Source organism: Colossoma macropomum, unplaced genomic scaffold (assembly GCF_904425465.1).
Source record: "Colossoma macropomum unplaced genomic scaffold, Colossoma_macropomum, whole genome shotgun sequence".
NCBI lineage: Eukaryota > Metazoa > Chordata > Actinopteri > Characiformes > Serrasalmidae > Colossoma > Colossoma macropomum.
The window spans coordinates 5,283,559-5,300,022 of record NW_023494796.1 but is presented as its reverse complement, the minus strand read 5'-3'; the positions used below and the strand labels follow the sequence as shown (position 1 = coordinate 5,300,022).

At 39.8% G+C, this 16,464-nt stretch overlaps 2 protein-coding genes across 2 annotated transcripts; both read right to left on the bottom strand.

Annotated features, from left to right (window-relative positions):
• Nucleotides 1-10,703: 10,703 nt before the first annotated feature.
• Nucleotides 10,704-14,552, bottom strand: LOC118817144 (tripartite motif-containing protein 16-like). Its single transcript, XM_036583858.1, has 5 exons — nt 14,469-14,552; nt 13,024-13,257; nt 11,715-11,874; nt 11,509-11,568; nt 10,704-11,227 (listed from the first exon to the last, which is right to left on the bottom strand). Exons 1-5 carry the CDS (start codon nt 14,550-14,552, stop codon nt 10,704-10,706), a joined length of 1,062 nt encoding a protein of 353 aa, XP_036439751.1.
• Nucleotides 14,553-15,534: 982 nt separating this feature from the next.
• On the bottom strand, nt 15,535-16,232 carry LOC118817143 (E3 ubiquitin/ISG15 ligase TRIM25-like). Its single transcript, XM_036583857.1, has 2 exons — nt 15,678-16,232; nt 15,535-15,546 (listed from the first exon to the last, which is right to left on the bottom strand). Exons 1-2 carry the CDS (start codon nt 16,230-16,232, stop codon nt 15,535-15,537), a joined length of 567 nt encoding a protein of 188 aa, XP_036439750.1.
• Nucleotides 16,233-16,464: the final 232 nt, after the last annotated feature.

The window sequence follows — 16,464 nt, the reverse complement described above, 5'->3', positions numbered from 1 at the left end:
CCATCCTCGCTCATAGGGGACTGTTTTAATTTCTCTTTTTATACCCAAGCATGACTGCATCACTTGTTAAGATGTTTAAGAGTTGTTGCAGGCGTCAGTTTCAGAATTTCAGAATATGCACAAAAAAAAACGCTAAAGTTGATAAAATAAAATATTAAATATTTTGTCGTTGTACTGCTTTAATTTGAATGCAGGTCGAAGTGTATTTACAAATCACTGCTTCCTGTTTTTGTTTGCATTTCCTATACTGGTCCATTTTTTAAATAATAATAATTATAATGATAAAAATAATAATAAATCCACAAATTCTTGGTTCTTGGCTTTCTATGGAACTGCTAACTTTGGCTGTGAAGACTAGGCCCTCGGGACCATTACCCAGGGTCCTCGGGAGCCTCGGATGAGAAGGCTTGAGGTGGCACAAACATTTGGGCTGCAGATGTAAACATTACACTGAATAGCAAATAGACTTTGAACTGTACAAATTGCTAAATAAATGAAAATAATGAGGAGATGTTCAAGTTTATGCTATATAATCACTTCATTAAGTCCACCTCCTTGTTTCTACACTCATTGTCCATTTTATCTGCTCCACTGACCAAATAGTTTCACTTTAGTTCTACAGTTACAGACTGTAGTCCATCTGTTTCTCTGATGCTTTGTTACCCTGTTCTTCAACGGTCAGGATTATTGTCTTGCTGCATGACTCATGTTCTTTTCAATTTCAGCTGAGTTCATTGTTCCATCAACGATGTGAAGCCGTTCTGGCCCAGATGCAGCAAAACAGGCCCAAACCATGATACTGCCGCCACCATGTCTCACAGGTGGGAGAAGGTTTTTATGCTGGAATGCAGTGTTTCCCTTCCTCATTTAAACCAAAAAGATCTATTTTGGTCTAATCTGTCCACAAAACATTGTTCCAATTGCCTTCTGGCTTGTCCATGTGATCTTTAGCAAACTGCAGATGGACAGCAATGTTCTTTTTGGAGTACAGCGGCTTCTTCTTGTTTAATTTGGTTCTCTATATCTACTTTTAGGAATTGTATGAAAATCTAATGAAGATTTACGTCAAATTTATGCAGAAATATAAATTCTAAAGGGTTCACACACTTTCAAGCACCACTGTACGTGAAATAATTTTCTAATCACTTTTTCTTATGATGGTCATTCAACAGAAATGTCCATTTTTGTGTCCCTAGCGTTTACAGATATATTACACTTAAAAAACATGTTAGAGTTACATTTTTTTTAACATTTTCAAATAAAAAAATTAGTTATTTGAACAATTACAGCTTCTTGATCCATAAATTTAGCAATATTGGTTTTTAAATCAATTATCTAGAATTCCAAGCACCACAGAAGAGCTCGTCCCCACAGTCATGTGTAAAGACTGAGGCCATATTTTAAAAAAAACATTTTTCTGCAATTTTAACTACAATAATCTATACATGATTATGGAATATATAAAGCAAATGACATAAAGAAAACAAATGGCAAATAAATATTATAAAATATATAATTAAAGTTGTTGTCCCCAGGAGTCGTGTCACTGGTGTTACTGTGTGTCTCTTATTTTGAAATAAAAGTCGCACTGATGACATCACTCGAGTTCCTTTTCCCTGTTTTCTGAGGATCTATGAAGAAAAGCTCATGGTGAGTCCACTGTGTCTTTCAGTTATCAGAGATTTTCTCATTCAGCTCATGATTTCATATGAAGCTTTTAGCTGAAGTCACTGGTGTGACCAACTTTATTCTGAGGTCATTGTGAAAAAATAGAACACAAATGGATTAAATTACATATTTTAGTGGATATTCCATGATTGACAACATGTGGTTTAATGTTCTGTAGCAGCCGTTTAGTAAAATGCATTGTTCATTAAAATGTCTCTGGTGTTCCTTTATTATGTGGAACACCAATGAGGACCAGTAACACCAGTGACTCCTATGGACAGATAGAAAAGTGGACGTTTCTTTATGACCCATAATTATTATGCATAATTTTTGGAGTGTGTGGAGCCTCGCAAACCATTATCTGTCCCTTAACTTTGGCAAACAATGTTCACAAACCAGATATTTTCATTGATTTTAGCAAAAACAACAAGAGCTCAGACTGTGTAATGTAAATGCTTCTCATCTTTTAGTCAGGCATGCAGGAAATAACTGAGATTCCCTCACATTACTGTGTGCATTACTGTGGCTAAATCCCATGCAGTGCAGTTGAAGAGTTGTAATGTGGGGTCTGTGAAGTTTTATATTGTTTTAACTGAAATTTTGAGCTACTTGTCATGGGGAAAATATTATTGTATATTTTGCCAATTAAGATCACATCTTTGTTTTATATCTCCTTACCGTTTCTCAAGTGGACGTGATATTGTGTTGGCTTCACATATGAGTTGAGTGGAGGAGAGTGGGAATAGACTTCGAACTGTACAAATGACTAAGTAACCATATAGTCTTACTTTGTAGTTCTACAGTTATGGATTGCTGTCAATCTCCAAGACTTTATGTTAATTGTTTTCCTTATCAAATTCTTGAGCTATATATGCTGACAGTGTCATACAGTGAACATCTGTACAACAGCTGTACATCGATCAGGCATAACATTATGACCACCTTACTGCAGTGCTGAGAATGACCCACCACCCAAATAGTACCTGCTCTGTGAGGGTCCATGGGGGTCCTGACCACTGAAGAACAGGGTAAAAGGGGGCTAACAAAGTATCAGAGAAACAGATGGACTACAGTCTGTAACTGTAGAACTACAAAGTGCACCTATATAGTAAGTGGAGCTGATCAAATGGACAATGAGTGTAGAAACAAGGAGGTGGTCAGAATGATATGACTGATCAGTGTATTTTTCCTTGTTGAAGGTCATGAATAAGCCATTGGTGAGTAACTGTTATCCCTCTCTGACTCCAAGCTGAAACTGTGAATTGTTTGTTGTTGGAATGTAATTGTTCCATAATGGGGTGTGATCACAAGAAGGAAAACAATTTTTAAATTTTTTTTTATGTTTTTATTGTTTTGTCTGTGAAGGGGGTCCAATTCTTGGCCTATGCTGTCTTCAATGTCCAGCCATTATTTGCTTGTCTTGCTTCCAAGGTCCAATGTTTCATGAAAAGTTAAAATATTAATAAAAAATTGGGGCTCATTGTCCAAGATATTTGGGCTTTTGGAGGGTAAATAATTCTGGTTTGGTGTTTCCAGTAGAACTTTGTCAAGAGAAGAGAGCCAGCCTGAAGGTGTGGTGGCAGGAATGATAGAAAACAGATAATTGATTTTAGGAAGCATTTTTATTTTGCTGATAGATATTCTGCCAGTTAAAGATAAGGGTAGTTTATTCATCTTTCTAGAATTATTCATAGTATTCCGGTAACGTCATGCAATCGCGCAGCCACTATAGGTAGATGATAAAGTCCAGCAAAGGTACTAAAACACATTTTTATGGAGTTACTCATTTTAAAGCATGGTGACTGATATATCTGAGTGTATTCACTTGATTTTACTAAGTTGGCTTAGAAAAGCTAACTTACTGTTCTTCATAATTTTCTTATAATTATTCTGTTCTCTAAAAATAAAATAAGCAATTAATGGGTGGAATGTTTGGGAAATTCTGACTAAAACAAGTGATATCACAATGCATTTCTCTCACACAGACACTCATACACACAGGCTCACACATTTACAGCGTAATGTACAGCAATAGCAGCAAAAATAATGGATTTAAGGTGATACTCTTTTTATAGTAGCACTGAATTTAAGGTGGCACTGAATTTAATGTATCAGGAAGTTTAAGGTGGTGGTGGATTTAAAGTGGTAGTGAATTTAAGGTTTCAATAAATTTAAGGTGTCAGTAAATTTAAGGTGGCAGTGAATTTAAAATGGGAGTGGATTTAAAATATCGGTGAATTCAAGGTGGCAGTGAATTTAAAGTGGGTGTGGATTTGAAAGAGCAGTGGTTTTAAGATAGCAACAAATTTAAGGTAGCGGTATATTTAGGGTGGGAGTGTATTAAAGGTATCATTAAATTTAAGGTGGCATTGGATTTAAGGTAGCAGTGGAATTATGGAGGCATTGGATTTAAGGGAGCAGTGGACTTAAGGTAGCACTTAATTTAAGGCAATTAAAGCAGTGAATTTAAGGTAACAATGGATTTAAAGTGGCAGTGAGTTTAAGGTGGCTGTGGATTTGAGGTAGCAGTGGATATATGGTGACATTGGATTTAAAGTAGTAACAGATTTAAGGCAGCAATAGATTTTAGGTTCCAGGAGATTTAAGGTGGCAGTGAATTTAAAGAAGCAGGGGATTTAAGGCACCAGTGTATTTATTAGCATTGCAACCACCTAGCAACACCTTAGCAGGCACCTTGGATACCATAGCAACTGCCTAGCAACATCTATGCAACACTTTACCAACCATCAACAGTCTTCCACTATTTTAATGTTTTAACGTAATTAACTCCGTGAGAGCACAATTGGCCTCTCTCTCTCTGGGTGGGTGGGATGGCCCCTCCTCCCCCCATCACTCAGCGCAATGCTAGTCAGCGCAGGCGTCTGTTAGCTGACGTAGCAGATCTGGCGGTTGGCGCTTTCCTCCGAGCGCGTTCGGCTGTCCAGTGACGTTGCGTGAGCGGCAGCTCGAAAAGAAGCGGTGGTGCTTCACAGGTCTCGGAGGGAGCCTGTGTTAGCCTTCACCCTCCTAGCGTTGATAGCATCGTGTGATTGGGGGAGTCCTAACTAGCGGGTGGAATTGGAGACGACTAAATTGAGGAGACAATCGGGTAAAAATCCCCCCCCAAAAAAAAAAAGAAATCATGCTTTCATGATTTTGGATGCATTTATTGAGAGAAACTTTTTTTTGTCGCAAAATATCTCTCATCTGTGTACGTATATGTAACGAGGCTGATGAAGTTTTTTTTTTTTTTTTCAAATTTCCATTCTACTTATAAGACACAATGAACTACTACACCATTTAAGGTGGAGTGAAAAAATTTTAATTAAAGTGTCCACATATCTTTTCATCGTTTCAATGGTCATTCTGTCTATTCTGCTTGTCCCTTCATCCACCGTCAGGGTTGTACCTGACGAGACGACCTCTGGCTGGGTTGCAGCTTGCCTACCAAAATAGCAGGGGAGTCTTCTCAATGGTCTTCATTCACCAACCATCCTTAAGAGGAAACTTCTTTTTGAAATCTGCAGTTTTCAGGAAGATTCTGATGTTCACCAGTGTTTTCTTTTCTGGGATCTGTTCTTGGGTAAGAACAGAATCTACAAGTACCCAGGAGCACTAAGGTGAGAACAGTTCTGCACTTTAAGAACACGACATGAATCTGATGTAGACTTTTTTATTAGGATCTTTCTCAAGAACACACTTAAGATCAAACTCAGGAAGATATTGGAGAATGAGGCCCAGTGACATAAATACATTTTCTGAATCATAGTGTTTAGCTTTGTGGAGATGCATAAGTAGTAATTTGCTTAAAGCTTAAAGCCACAGAATGCGTTTATTTAGTATTTCAGTTTGTTCTCTGAGGTCTACAGAAAGTACATGACTTGGTTTGGGTAAAAAGTGCCCAGATGTGGTTTTACACGGCCAGTTACAGCCTTGTGACTTGACCCCAAAATGAGACTTGCTGTTTCCCTTTTTTGGGGAGCTCATGAATAATTTCAGCTCTGCTCTGATTGGCTGGTTTACTGCGAGGCTCCACAATGACTCACACAGAAGCAACATGCCAAAATAGACACAAGCAGGAACATAAAATGAACCATGATGTAAATAAGCTTCCTCTTCATACTGTTTAGTTAGCTATGCTAGTTACTTGGAGTTGGTTAGTCACTAACATTACCTAAACTAGATACTCACTTTTGATCTTGTTGTTTATTAAATAGCGATGATGTGAAGATGATGGAGTCTCCGCTGACACCGTCTACCTTGTATAAGATGTTTATTACAAAGTAAAACAGTATCATTTCAAGCACCATAAAGTACCTGAGAGAGGATCTGTGCCAATTCTAATGTGTCCCCTCCAGAACAATATAGCCTACTGCTTATATAGGGTCGCTGTTTTTGACAAAGGGAGCAGAACATATGGTCCTTCTTAAAATAGTCTCATTCTTCTGGAACTATAAGAGGAAGGCAACCTTGACTCTTGGACCTGTGGACCAGGGGCTCCTAACTTAAACATTCCAAACCTACAAAGTCAGATAACACATGGAGCTCGGATACTACGCCTTCTTCTGCAAAGCTACTCTTTTAAATATACTTCAATCTCAACAACAACAAAAAGTGAATTCAAGTTTTTGGCTTATTAAGTTTGCAGTTAAAGATGATCTGTTTCAACCATCAGCAAGTAGATAACATCTCACAGCATGATCACAGCTGATTACAGGCTGCTGTTGGGGTAGTGATGCTAATAAAGGAGAAACTGTCCCTCGGTCTCCTCAGGGTCAGACGCTGAGCGAAGCTGCTTGATGTTGTTCAAACTTTGGGAAACTGTCCGGAGTGAAATGTGACATCCCTGTCAGGTACCTCACTGTAGTAGAAATGGTATTGATATGTGTATATTGGTTAAAACAGCAGTAGTGGAGGAAGCTGTGTGATGTTTCTTTTTTCCAAGTGATCAAATATGGACCAAATCCAAGGTGAAGATATATATAAGATATATATTATAATATATAAATATATTTAGCTGTCTATTTGGGTTAGCAAATCTAGGAATGCTGATGTGGTTCAATTATTCAGTGAATAATGAATTTCATGAATTTTACCATTAAGTAAAATCAAAATGCATGTCAACAACATCCACACAATAAACATACAGAGATGAAATCAAAGAAACTGCCCCTCTGTCTCCTCAGGGTCAGACGCTGAGCGAATCTGCTTGATGTTCTCCAAACTTTGGGAAACTGTCCGGAGTGAAATGTGCAGAGTAAACTAACAACTTTAAATTGAAGTTGTTAAAGATGTGGAAGCTGAAGTTCCTGTTCAACAGCTTGTTTTGTGAATTTTCTATTACACCTTAAATAGTGCCGCCGTTACATTCTGGTGCCTGTACAAGCTGTAGCGTTTAAGGTGGAATGGAACATTCGATTCAGAAGCTGGCAAATAGGAAGGAACTTCAGCCTCATTTTAAGGTGAACATCAGCCGTGCCTCGTCACACTTCCATAGGAAGGGAATGAAAAGTGCTGACATCCCTTGACAGCCTGGAGTGGTACATTTCTGCACCCAGTCTGCCATTTTCATTGCTGCTGCTCTGCTGTCGTTGGTTGCTGCGTGGGCTGGTGTATGTGAATTATGGAGGTGTAAATATTAGTGAAGACTGTTACTTAACAGTTTAGGATTTGGGAATCAGCCTGTTTTGCCCTCTTTTGCAAATGTGAGGTTTTCATTTGAAGGAGGAGTCAGCAGTGTTTGAGCTTCACAGTGTATCAGTTCCATGTACCAAACTCTCCTTATTCAGCTATGCCAATGTAATTACATTTTCCATTGTAAGGCATCTATTCACATCTGCTGCTGACAACGCCCCTCCTTGCCAGCAGAGGTCACTATCACCTGAATACTAGTTTAGACCATGCACCTGAGTCAGAAGCCACTTTGTTTAGTATTTACACCCCGTGTTTTCAGCTACGCCTTGCGAAGTCTTGTTTGGTTACCTTCCCTGCAATTCTGTGCTGTGCTCTCTTGTAGCCCTACAGTTTTCTGGGACTCTGTATGTATATGTATGTACATTTAGTGTTTTTGGGACTGTCTGCTATTGTTCTGTTTTGACATGGTTGGCCTTCTTTGGCTCTTTTGCTTCAGTCTCCTGATCTTGCTCTCAATAAACTTGGATTACAAGCTCATGACACATCTATAAGGACACACTCATATTTTGCCCAATTGATGGAGCAGCCAGATAGATTTCTATAGTTAGTGATCAGATTCTGGAGTGACGGGAGGGACAATGAAGGAGTGGTGATGTATAGTAAGATGTCATCAGCATACAGATTAATTTTATGGTGGTATGATTTTGACTGAATGCCTGATTTTTATTGGAGTGTCTAATAAAAGAAGCCAGAGGTTTAACAGAAAGGGCAAACAGTTAGGAGAGCATGGACATCCCTGTCAGGTACCTCACTGTAGTAGAAATGGTATTGATACGTGTATATTGGTTAAAACAGCAGTAGTGGAGGAAGCTGTGTGATGTTTCTTTTTTCCAAGTGATCAAATATGGACCAAATCCAAGGTGAAGATATATATAAGATATATATTATAATATATAAATATATTTAGCTGTCTATTTGGGTTAGCAAATCTAGGAATGCTGATGTGGTTCAATTATTCAGTGAATAATGAATTTCAGTAACATCAAAATGCATGTCAGCAACATCCACACAGTAAATATAAACATACAGAGATGAAATCAAAGAAGATCCTTTGAAAATATTAGCAATATCTCAACATAGCAAAGTCTAACAACTAATCAACATCTATTTGAAGCTTTTTGGATGTGGAGAAAGCTCTCCTAGGAGCTTAAAATTGTAGTAGTAGTTCAGCAGTATTGGGTAATGTTTTTTCAAGCAAGATGAGACATTTTTTCAACATATGATTTTATTCACTATGTCAATTATTTGTTATATTAAGAACAATCACTGCTTATGCCATTGACAAATCAGTTAATCATTACCTGAAGACGTCATTATCAACACAGTGCATATTTCAGTCCATGTTTTTTGGACAGATGTTGGGTTTAAATCACTGAGGTGAAGTGCTTTAATGTCAAAGTCAAACAGTAATTAGTAAACAGAAATAGTCACTTTATAAATGCATATTTTAAATGTATTTAAAATTATAATTTGCATATATCATTTGCAAGAGTGATTTTAATGTAGTTTTATGTTACTCTTTTTTGCTGTGATGGTAATGATATTTTTTTGCAAAACTCTCATATTAGATTGAACTGCTTGTGAAGTTTATTCAAAGCAGACCTTCATTCTACAACATAATAAAATTATAACACATAAAACAGAGTTTTTAAATTTTCAAGCAGTCAGTTGTACCCATGCATAATAAATGAGAACAAAACCTTGTTTGTCTAAAAAGTTAAATGAACAGAAGGAAAATCTTTGGTAGTTTGCAGGTTAATAGAGATTTTTTTTTTTTATCCCAATTAATTTTGGAATATTTTTTATTTTCCATTCGTTAAAGGAGAGTGTAAAGGACATCTAGCTACACTGTGTGGACAAAAGTACTGGGACACAATTCTTAATTACTGAATTCAGGTGTTTCATTCAGTCTCATTGCCACAGTTCACTGAGTTCGAGCGTGGTTTTGCTATAGGACACCACTGTTGCAACAAGTTTGTGACATTTTCTTCCCTCCTACATATTTCATGATCAACTGTGAGTGTATTATTGAAAAGTGGAAGTGTTTAGTAACCACAGCAACTCAGCCATGAAGTGTGAGACCACGTAAAGTTACAGAGCAGGTCTCTGAGTGCTGAGGAGCATAGATTATAAAAGTCTCCAAAACTCTGCTGATAAGTAACTGCAGAGTTCAGCACAAAAACCGACGGCTGGGAGCTTCATGGCAGGGTTTCCATGGCCGAGCAGCTCCATGCAAGACTTACATTACCAAGCATGCCAAGCGTCGGATGGAGTGGAGTAAAGCACCGCCACTGGACTCTGGAGCAGTGGAAACGTATTCTGTGGAGTGACCAATCACACTTCTCTATCTGTCAGTCTGATGGACGAGTCTGGGTTTGGCGAATGCCAGGAGAACGTTACCTGCCTGACTGCACTGTGCCAGCTGTAGAGTTTGGTGGAGGAGGGATGATGATATGGGGCTGTTTTTCAGGGGTTGGTCTAGAACCTTTAGTTCCAGTGAAGGAAAATCTTAATGCTTCAGCAGAACAAGACATTTTGCACAGTTGTATGCTTCCAACTTTGCGGGAACAGTTTGGGGAAGAACCTTTTCTGTTCCAGCATGACAAAGCAGCTCCATAAAGGCATGGCTGGGTGAGTTTGGTGTGGAAGAACTTGCCTGGCCCTCACAGAGCCCTTTGGGATGAACTAGAACAGAAATTGAGAGCCAGGCCCTCTCGTCCAACATCAGTGTCTGACCCCACAAATGCTCTTCTGGATGAATGGGCAGAAATTCCCACAGACACACTCCAAACTCTTGTAGAAGCTTCCCAGAAGAGTGGAAACTGTTAGAGCTGCAAAGGGGGACCAACTTTATATTAATGCCTATGGATTTAGAATGGGATTCATAAAATCTCCTGCAGGTGTGATGTGAAGGTGTCCCAAGACTTCTGTTCATATAGTGTATTTCAGAGTATGTCAAAAAATAAATAGTGGACATGGTTTGGTCCCAACAGCAAGGATATTCACTTTTCAATTGCATACTATACATATGAATAAAGTGTGGGATAAATTATAGTTAAAACATGATGTAAAATGTGCCCCTAATTAAACAATCAAAGCATTTAACTTATGTACATATTTGCTTTTCTATTATGAAAAGTTACAACTGAACAGTTTTTAAGTAAATCGCTTTTTTTGGAAGGGAATGGTGACTAAAATTTTAATATGATTTCTCAGTAAAAACACATTTGTTTCCTTATGTTGTTCAGGTGAATATTTACACCACATTAGATAATAATTCGATAACAAACAGGAAGTCTACATTTTCATTGGTTCTACTTCATTGGTGAACTCACCAGCACTCATAAGTCACAAATTCTTAAGGTTGAATCACAGTTGATCTTAAACCCGGCGTAGAGAGGTCTATTGAACTTGGTCTGGACTTTGTGTAGGAGGGTCATTGTGTCAGAAACGCTGTAGAAGGACAGAGTTCCTGCCTCGTGATCCAAATATACTCCTATTCTAGAGCAATTGGGCACTTTGGGGACTTCAGTCTTGTTATTGTTGTGCCAGAAGTGCCAGTTTTTTTCAGTGAATCTTAATCTCCACGACTGATTATCACGACCAAACAGACTGTCCGAACCAGCCCTCTGTAGCCCTTTATATGCCACTGCTATAGAGACTCCAAGCTTCCCACTCCACTCCACCTCCCAGTAACAACGTCCTGCCAGACCCTCTCTGCACAGAACCTGCTCATGCTCGACAAATCTCTCTGGATGACTAGGGTACGAAGTGCCTTCTTTATTGCAGGTCACTTTTTTGTTCCCTTCAGAGAGCCACAGTAGCCGGTTTGTTGTGTTGGTGTCCAGGGTGAGCAGGCAGGAATCTGAAAATGAGAGAAAAATGTCCTAATTTTAAATATTTTAAATAGTAATTGTCATAATTGTTGTTTTTCCATCATCACTGACTTTTTTACCCATTTTGAGTGCTGGTTTACAAGACATTTCAATGAACAAACCCAAATAGGCTATGCTTCAGTAACAGTGAGAACCGAAAGTGCTGCTTTTCAATAGAGGACTGGAGTCATGGTCAAAAGTTGGATTTGTCAAATACCAAGTTAGTATTGGGTTCAGTATTGGTATCATTGGTGTCAGTGCTGGAACTCACGTTGGAGAAACTCTTCTCTGGTTCTGGGTTCAGTCTGCTTAATTATTTCAACAGCCTTAACTTTGAAGATAGAATAAACACAAACACATACTAAATTCAAATATCCTGACATTATTTATTCTTCAAATCATCCATTGTATTGTTTATTGGAATCAATTAATGATCATATGTACTTTTTTAGTCAGACATTGATGGAATGTTCTTACCTTCTTTGTCTATCCTGCCAATGGTCACTGTGCTGAAATCTTCTAGTTGGTCTTTAAATTCACTGAGAGATTTCTCTACATATGCAAAGGTGCTTTGAGGACTGAGGGTGATGGTCAGCAAGTCTTTGGCCTCAATAGGGGCAGATAGAGACTGGAAACTCTGCAGAAAAAAGGCAAATTCATAACAGTTTCACAACTCACAGGTTCTGACCAATTGGTCGTATCTAAACAGTCGTGGGCTGTTTGGGGTTAGGGAACCAGCCTTGTGACCAGAAGGTTGCCAGTTTGATCCCCTCAGCTGACAGGACACAACTGAAATGCCCTTGGGCAAGGCACCTAACCCCCAACTGCTCCCTGGGTGCTGTGGATAGGGCTGCCCACCACTCTGGGCAAGTGTGCTCACTGCCACCTAGTGTGTGTGCTTTAACTAGTGTGTATGTGGGTGTTTCACTGCACAGATGAACTAAATGCGGACGTGAATTTCCCCGTTGTGGAATTAATAAAGGGTAACTTAACTTACTCTTAAAACCAGGGATGTTTATCCCCTTAAAAATCTCAGGTTTACTACATACTAAGCTTATTTTTCAGGGACAACAGGGACTCCAGTGCAACCTGACTGGGCTATTCTTAGATTATATAAATGTGTGATTAAACTTTAGGCCTGGCGATTCAAAGAGTTAAAAAAGTCAAGTGTAGGAGTTGGTCTACTGTTTTTTAAAAGTTCTATTCACAGGTGATTATTACGAGAAATGTTGCTCTTAAATCATCAGTCAATTAAATGTTGACATCTGTCAGCAGATTCTGATGGATCTCACTCATGTTGGTCAAGTTTTTCCCCTCTTATCTTATTTGAAATTATATCTACACACTTAAAAAAAGATGTTTTTAAGGGTTTTATAGTAAAGAACATGGTTCTATATAGAATCATGAACACTGCATGATTAAAGCGTTCTTTGAATCGTGAAATGGCTCTTCAGACTGATGGAGAATGTGTTGTAGATGGTTCTGTGATAGCAGAATGCTTTTTGGTGCTATATAGAATCCTCTATAGTCTCTACAGAACCATCTAGAGCACATTCTCTATCTAGAAGAGCCTTTCAATGATGCAAAGATCCCTCATGCAAATGGTTGCTTGAGTGTTATATATTCAGGCTGCTTTAGTAGGTCTTTAGGAAGAAAGTTTGTGTGGTTGGCTTGGAAGTCCAAGTTAATCCTACTATGATGTCCCCCCAAATACAATACATAATGTGTTAAAATAATGGCAAAGTGAAACCACTACTGTAAAGGACCAGGTAGTATGTGATGATACCTGGAGGAAGTGAATGTGATCATATGTTTGTAAAAGCTCCTCAATCTCTTCAGTTCTCCTCTTGAGATTAGCAATCTCCTGCTCCAGTTTCACCAGGACACCTTCAGCTTGCCTCACTGAAGCCCTCTCCTGAGCTTTGATCATCTCCACCACTTCAGACTGTTTTCTCAAAAGAAAGGATGCAAACTCAGTGAAGATCTTCTCAGTACGCTGTATAGATACCTGTGCCGAGAGCTGTAAGAAAAGAGAGGGACGGAAGCTCTATTTAGAATCAGATAAGTGCTGGGTGTGCTGCAAAACTAGATTTGCTGGTTAAACGATTCAGGTCAAGGTGTTTTGGTCCAGTTAATGAGCTCCTTTCATGTCGTGGAAGCAGGCTTATTTACCACTAAAACACCATTTATTAATTTCTGTGCATACACACTTTGAATAGCCACAGTCGTAATTAGCATGAGGACCCTGGTCCGGACCTCAGTATTTTCAGAAGGGTTTTATTGGATTCAGTGTAAACACAGTGATGAGATTACTCAGACAGCACTGACAGGTTCTCAGCTTAGACATCCACTCTGTTTATATCTGTATGAGATGCTTTGCCAAATAGAGTGACTTTGAATAAATGGGGGGTAAATGAGGAAGTACACAATAGAGAACTAATGATTAACTACATAATTTAAAGGTAAATGATATCAAATCATTTTTATATTAATAATATCATTTTAGGAACAAGAGAAGGATAAAAATGGATGGGTAAGCAATGAATTCCATCCATCCATCCATCATCTAAACCACTTATCCTTCTGGGTCGCGGTGGGGTGCTGGAGCCTATCCCAGCTGTCATTGGGCGGAAGGCAGGATACACCCTGGACAGGTCGCCAGTCCATCGCAGGGCAGACAGACAGACATACACATTCACACACTCACTCACACCTAGGGGCAATTCAGCATGTCCAATCAGCCTGACTGCATGTTTTTGGACTGTGGGAGGAAACCGGAGTACCCGGAGGAAACCCACGCAGACACGGGGAGAACATGCAAACTCCTAAGCAATGAATTATTTTTGAAAAAAGAAAGGAGAAATTGGCAGTTGGTCTAGTACATATATTCAGCTGTTGGTTTATTCAATGTGATGTAGGTCGCAAAATGGACCTCACTAAAGTTTTGATCCTAATTACAAACCTGTCTGCAGGAAACAGTAGCAGAAAAGCAGCACGGCTATTTTTGACTGGTGAAATAATTTAATTTAATAATACTTATAAGTACCACTTATTGAGATAGAATGAAAGTCAAAAAATGACCTTGTGAGATTCTAGAGCTTTCTTTAAAAATCGAAGGTCAGTCTCCTTCTCCTTGATCCTCTGTAGGAATTCAGACTTGGTATTCCACAACTCCTTCTATGGAATAACAACACAACAGTAAATTAATATGTGTTTTTGTGCCAGGCCGACCCCCCGGGCACCGACGTCAGCGAAGAGTGATGGTGGGAGGAGGACGTCCGCTGTAAGAGAGGACAGGAGAACAACGACAACCATAAGCGGCAAGATGGCGGCACCCGAATTGCGAAGGCCACTAGACCAGGGGTGTCCAATCTTATCCATAAAGGGCCAGTGTGGCTGCAGGTTTTCATTCCAACAAAGCAGGAGATCACCTGATCTGCAGTTTTAAGACTGATTAAATAAGGGGAATTAGGTGAGCTCCAGCTTGTTTTGGGGGAAAACCTGCAGCCACGCCGGCCTTTTGTGGATAAGATTGGACACCCCTGCAATACACTATGCCTGATGTTTGGTCCTGGTGGTCGAGCTGCGGGACGGGGAGGCACAGCAACAAGCTCTCTTTTCCTCTCAGCTCAGGTGAGCCTTTAAAGGGAGCAAAGAGGGAAGGGAGAGAGGGACAAGCAGTAGCAAGAGAAAAGGACTGGTGAGCTGAAAAGCTTGCACATGGAAAAAGGACTGAAAAGTGTAGTTTAGGAGCCACTGACATTTTTTTTGGTTGTGGCTTTTGTTTGTGCTTTGTGAGTGCTACTGTCTCTCCTGCCTCCAGTATCCTTCCTAATTCTGGTGTACCTACAGTGGTGCCGAAACCACACCATCATCAGCTCATGGACGAGAGTTCCTGGCTCCGCCTTCCGTCACCACCCCCACCCTGCAGCTCGGCCACAGGGATCAAATGTCAGGCATAGTTTAGTGGCCTCGCTGCAGAAAAGAAGGCAGGGCCTCGGGCACTTCGGGATGCGGGCGTCATCCTCATGCCTTTCTGACCATGACTGTTCACACACCCTTTCCCACCACTGACCTCCTCTTCCTGCTGGCACTAACAGCTGTCTTCAGCATGCAAGATTCAGGAACGACCTTCCCACCCTCTCCTGAGGCTGTCACTGGTGCCTGGGGGATTTGCCTGGCATAGTTTTTAACTGCTTATATCTCAAAGTTTCATTACATTTCCACATCAGTGTGAAAGATTTTGCAGGTGACAAGTTTAACCAAAACTGCTGTTGAACCAACGTAACATAATGGCTCATACATTGAGCTGCCAAAAGTACAAACACCAGTTATAGCATAATCATAATCCCACCTGTTAGCTAAGTTTGGTGAAAACCACATTAAAACTTAGAAGCAACACATTACATAGACTTGCTTCAAATTAAATGAATAGATTACCTGTTTTTCCATTCTGTAAGATGCAGCTGTCACCGTTGTATGTTCACTATGTTTATCCATGGTGCAAAAAACACAGATGCAGAGCTGGTCAAAGTGACAATAAACCTCCAGAGGTTTCTGATGTAGAGAGCAGACCTGCTCTTGGAGTCGTTTGGTAGCTTGGATCAGCCTGTGGTTAATAAAGGCAGGAGATTCATAGTGAGGCTGGAGGTGAGTCTCACAGTAAGAAGCCAGACAGACCAGGCAGGACTTCACGGCTTTCTGTTTTATCTTAGTGCAGAAATCACACTCCACGTCTCCAGGTCCAGAGGCAGGTGCATTCACCCTCGTCTTCATTTCCTCCATTTCAGCACTAAGAGTGTTCTGGTTGAGGGCAGGTCTTGGAGTGAAGGTCTGTCTGCATTGTGGGCACCGGTATCCCTCTGTCTGAACATGATCTGAACCATCCTTGATGCACTCCATACCATAGGCATGTCCACAAGGAGTAGTCACTGGATCCTTCAGCAGGTCCAGATACATTGGACAGTTCTGATTATTTGAGCTATCCTCTGCCATTTCAGAGCTCTCAGTCATACCACTGCAGAGAGAAATGTGATAAAATCACTTTCAGTTCTGAAAGTTACGCTAAAATGTGGCATCTTGGTACAACTGGTTGGGTGAGGTTTTGATATGTTGTCCAGGGGCGATCACACATGTTCTTGAAATTTCTTCTGTAAATTGTCCAGAATACAGTTGTAAATAAATAAATGAAAAGCCCTTAAAGCCCAGTCCACACACTTAGAGTTTA